General features: G+C 50.3%; 1 protein-coding gene across 1 annotated transcript; it reads left to right on the forward strand.

Moving 5' to 3' along the window:
- Positions 1-380: 380 nt before the first annotated feature.
- Positions 381-4,334, forward strand: LOC121771558 (systemin receptor SR160). The gene has a single exon (XM_042168372.1). It carries the CDS (start codon positions 536-538, stop codon positions 4,103-4,105), a length of 3,570 nt encoding a protein of 1,189 aa, XP_042024306.1. The 5' UTR covers positions 381-535; the 3' UTR covers positions 4,106-4,334.
- Positions 4,335-4,737: the final 403 nt, after the last annotated feature.

A 4,737-nucleotide genomic window follows, 5' to 3' on the forward strand; every position in this document is an offset into this window, starting at 1 on the left:
GGAGTGAGGGGTTAAAAAGAAAAAAAAAAGACCTGAGATACTATATTTTGGAGTACTACATTTTTTCATAGGTTTTAGTATGAATTAGTATCAACACTAATTCCCAAGTGTAGATGAATGATGGTCCGAGGCGAGTCTGTAATGAATTAAGCTTAATTACACTTTGAGATCATGAATGAAGACAATTGTAATTAAAGACACCCAACGGAATCTCCATTCAAAATAGACACTTCCATCAATTCCTAATCACACGTACACACTAACTCATTCCCAATCTCTCTCTCTCTCTCTCTCTCTCTCTCTCTCTCTCTCTCTCTCTCTAAAAGTAAGTAAAAATACTACTCCTACAATACAAGCATGTGATTCAACAGCTATCTCTCTCTCTCTCTCTCTCCCTTCATATAAATCCCTCTCTCACCCTCCTCACTCCCCCTTTTGACTCTCTCCAATCTCTCTTCCTCTCTTCACCAATGGGAGAAGACAAGCACCAAATTTCCACCTCTTAATTAACCCCCAATTTAACCCTCCCTTCAAAATGAAACTCCACACTAATCTCTTCTTCCTCTTCCTCCTCCTCCTCCTCCTCCGCCTCTCCTCCTCCGCCGACACCCGCGACTCCCACCTGCTACTCTCCTTCAAAAACGCCCTCCCCAACCCTAACCAGCTCAGCTCATGGCAGCCCAACCTCTCCCCCTGCAACAACTTCCGCGGCGTCTCCTGCAACACCAACTCCCGCGTCTCTGCCCTCGACCTCTCCGATTCCCACCTCGACGCCGCCTTCTCCGCCGTCGCCGCCTCCCTCCTCCCCCTCCAAGCCCTCCAATCCCTCAATTTACAAAACTCCAACATCTCCGGCTCCATTTCCGCCGAATCCCCCTGCTCCACTGCCCTGATTTCGTTAGATCTCTCTCAAAACTCCATCTCCGGCGAGCTCTCCGACCTTTCCAGCCTCGCCGCCTGCTCCTCCCTCTCTCTCCTCAACCTCTCCGCCAACGCAATCAACCAATCCCCCCACTCTCCCCCACGCGCCGCCGCGTTTTCCTCCCTCAAAACCCTCGATCTCTCCCACAACAACATCTCCGGCGACTCCGCCGCCGCGTGGCTGCTCTCCGCCCCCGCATTCCCCTCCCTCCAGCAATTGTCGCTCCAATTCAACAAGCTCGCCGGAATCCTCCCGGAACTCAGCTCCAAAAGCCTCGTCTATTTGGATCTCACCAAAAACAACATCTCCGGAAATTTCCCCAAAATCGGCGACTGCTCGAGCTTGCAGCACCTCGATTTGTCCTCCAATAGATTCTCCGGGGAGGTCGGAAGCTCCCTCGCCTTATGCTCGAAGCTCACCTTCCTCAATTTAACCGACAACCACCTCACCGGAGCTCTCCCCGCCCTCCCCGCCGCCACTCTGCAGTATCTCTACCTCCAGCAAAACGACTTCCAAGGCGTCGTTTCGTCGTCTCTCTCCGATTCCTGCTCAACTCTGATTCAATTAGATCTCTCCTTCAACAATTTCACCGGCTCCTTGCCGGAAACCGTCGCGGAATGCTCTTCCCTAACTCATCTCAGCGCCTCCAACAACAACTTCTCCGGCGAATTACCCGTCGACACGCTTCTCAAATTGACGAATTTGAGAAATCTGCAGCTTTCCTTCAATAATTTCGTCGGAAATTTGCCGGATTCATTTTCAAAGCTGCAGTCTTTGGAGGTTTTGGATGTGAGTTCCAACAATGTGTCTGGATTAATTCCTGCTGGGCTGTGCAGCGGAGGTGGTACCAGCAGCTTGAGGGTGTTGTACCTTCAAAATAACATGTTCACAGGTACAATCCCTCAAAGCCTGAGCAACTGTTCAAATTTGGAGTCACTTGATCTTAGCTTCAATTATCTCAGAGGCACAATTCCTGCTAGTTTGGGCTCTTTGTCTAAGTTGAAAGATGTAATTATGTGGTTGAATCAACTCCATGGTGAAATCCCACAAGAGTTTATGTATCTGCAGAGTTTGGAGAATCTGATTCTTGATTTCAATGATTTGAGTGGCTTGATCCCTTCTAGCCTTAGCAACTGCACTAGGCTGAACTGGATTTCGTTGTCGAATAACAATCTCTCCGGGGAGATACCGTCCTCGTTGGGGCAGCTGAGCAACCTAGCTATCTTGAAGCTCGGAAACAACTCCTTGTCCGGGAGCATCCCGGGCGAGCTGGGCGATTGCCAGAGCTTGATTTGGTTGGATTTAAACACCAACTCTCTCAATGGCCCGATCCCGCCTGCTCTGTTCAAGCAGTCGGGCAACATTGCGCAGGCCATGCTAACGGGGAAGAGCTACGTGTACATCAAGAACGATGGGAGCAAGCAGTGCCATGGTGCTGGCAACTTGCTCGAGTTTGGGGGGATTAGGGCTGAGCAGCTGAATAGGATCTCGACTAGGCACCCGTGCAACTTCACCAGGGTGTATAAGGGCATCACCCAGCCCACGTTTAACCACAATGGATCAATGATCTTTCTTGATGTGTCGTATAATAAGCTGGAGGGGAGCATACCGAAGGAGCTAGGGACGATGTACTACTTATCGATCTTGAATATGGGGCACAATGATATCTCTGGCCCGATCCCTCAGGAGCTAGGGCATTTGAAGAATGTAGCCATTCTCGATCTGTCCTACAATAGGCTGAATGGCACGATCCCGCAGTCGTTGACAGGGCTCACGTTGCTCGGGGATATTGATCTGTCGAACAATAATCTTTCTGGGATTATACCTGAATCAGCGCCCTTTGACACGTTCCCGGATTACAGATTTGGTAACAATTCAGGGCTGTGTGGGTACCCTTTGCCTCGGTGTGGGGGCGGGGTGGGGGCTGCGGGGAGCTCGGGCCAGCATCCTAAATCGCGTAGGAAGCAAGCGAGCCTTGCAGGGAGTGTGGCGATAGGGTTGTTGTTTTCGTTGTTTTGCATATTCGGTTTGGTTATTGTGGCCGTGGAGACTAAGAAGCGGAGGAAGAAGAAGGAGGCGGCTCTCGAGGCGTACATGGAGAACCACTCGAACTCGGCCACGTTGCAGAGCAACTGGAAGCTTAGCGCGAAGGATGCGCTGAGCATCAACCTCGCCACATTTGAGAAGCCGTTGAGAAAGCTGACCTTCGCTGATCTCTTAGAGGCCACGAACGGGTTCCACAATGACACGTTGATAGGGTCCGGTGGCTTCGGAGACGTGTACAAGGCGCAGCTCAAGGACGGGAGTGTCGTCGCCATCAAGAAGCTGATCCATGTGAGCGGGCAGGGCGACCGGGAGTTCACGGCGGAGATGGAGACTATCGGGAAGATCAAGCACCGGAACCTCGTTCCGTTGCTAGGCTACTGCAGGGTGGGCGACGAGCGCCTCCTCGTGTACGAGTACATGAAGTACGGGAGCCTCGAGGACGTGCTCCACGATCGGAGGAAGGCCGGGATCAGCCTCAACTGGTCTGCGAGGAGGAAGATCGCGATTGGGGCAGCCCGGGGGCTGGCGTTCCTCCACCACAACTGCATCCCGCACATCATCCACCGGGACATGAAGTCGAGCAACGTGCTCCTCGACGAGAATCTCGAGGCTAGGGTTTCGGATTTCGGGATGGCGAGGCTGATGAGCGCGATGGACACGCATTTGAGCGTGAGCACGCTGGCTGGCACCCCGGGGTACGTGCCCCCGGAGTACTACCAGAGCTTCCGTTGCTCGACCAAGGGCGACGTCTACAGCTACGGGGTCGTGCTGCTGGAGCTCCTCACCGGGAGGAAGCCCACTGACTCCCCCGACTTCGGGGACAACAACCTCGTCGGGTGGGTGAAGCTCGTCGCCAAGACTAAGGTCAGCGACGTCTTTGACCCACTCCTCCTCAAGGAGGATCCGGCCCTCGAAATCGAGCTGCTGCAGCATCTCACGGTCGCGTGCGCGTGCCTGGAAGACCGCCCGTGGAAGCGGCCCACGATCATCCAGGTCATGGCCATGTTCAAGGAGATCCAGGCAGGGTCGGGGCTCGACTCGACGTCCTCAATCGCCATAGACGACGACGCCTTCACCGCCATCGAAGGGGTGGGGATGAGCATCAAGGAAGGCAATGAGCTCAGCAAGCATTTGTGATGGATGTTTCAATGGATTCTTTGTGGAGATGCTGATTCAAAATGCCTCTCAAAAATTTTCCCCTCAAGAAAATGGTATAGACTTGTACTTGTGCCTGAGATTGTTGTACCTAGTAGCAGAAAAAAAAAATCTTGTTATTACACATAAAAAAAGGGATGCTGTTTAACTTGTAACAAATGTTGTACAGATATAGTTTGAGTTTGTTATGAATCATTTTACATTTTTCATAGCTTTTCTTTTTGTCTGAAAACACATCAGTTTTTGGTTTTGCAGTTTTTTAGATTTCTCTGACCTCACTGTGATAGTGACTAAGTGTGGATGGTGATTTTTGGAACTTTCTTTCATCAGATCACATTCACTATTATCCACCTTCAGAAATAATTACTTTTTAGTTAATTATTGTACTTATTTTATAAATTTTTATTGAGGAAGGGTTGAAAATTGAATAAATATGAAAATGTGTCTGCTAGTTCTTACATGCATGGAAGTCACACATCAAATCCTCTCATTTAAAACTGGGAAATTGTAGGTCCATTTCTCATGCTTGACAACTGTAATGTCCAGCTAATTTTCACAAATATTCATGTGTATATAAATTATAAATATGGATTTTTTTTTGTTTTCCCAAACAG

The sequence above is a fragment of the Salvia splendens genome, chromosome 16, assembly GCF_004379255.2.
Source record: "Salvia splendens isolate huo1 chromosome 16, SspV2, whole genome shotgun sequence".
Classification (NCBI taxonomy): domain Eukaryota; kingdom Viridiplantae; phylum Streptophyta; class Magnoliopsida; order Lamiales; family Lamiaceae; genus Salvia; species Salvia splendens.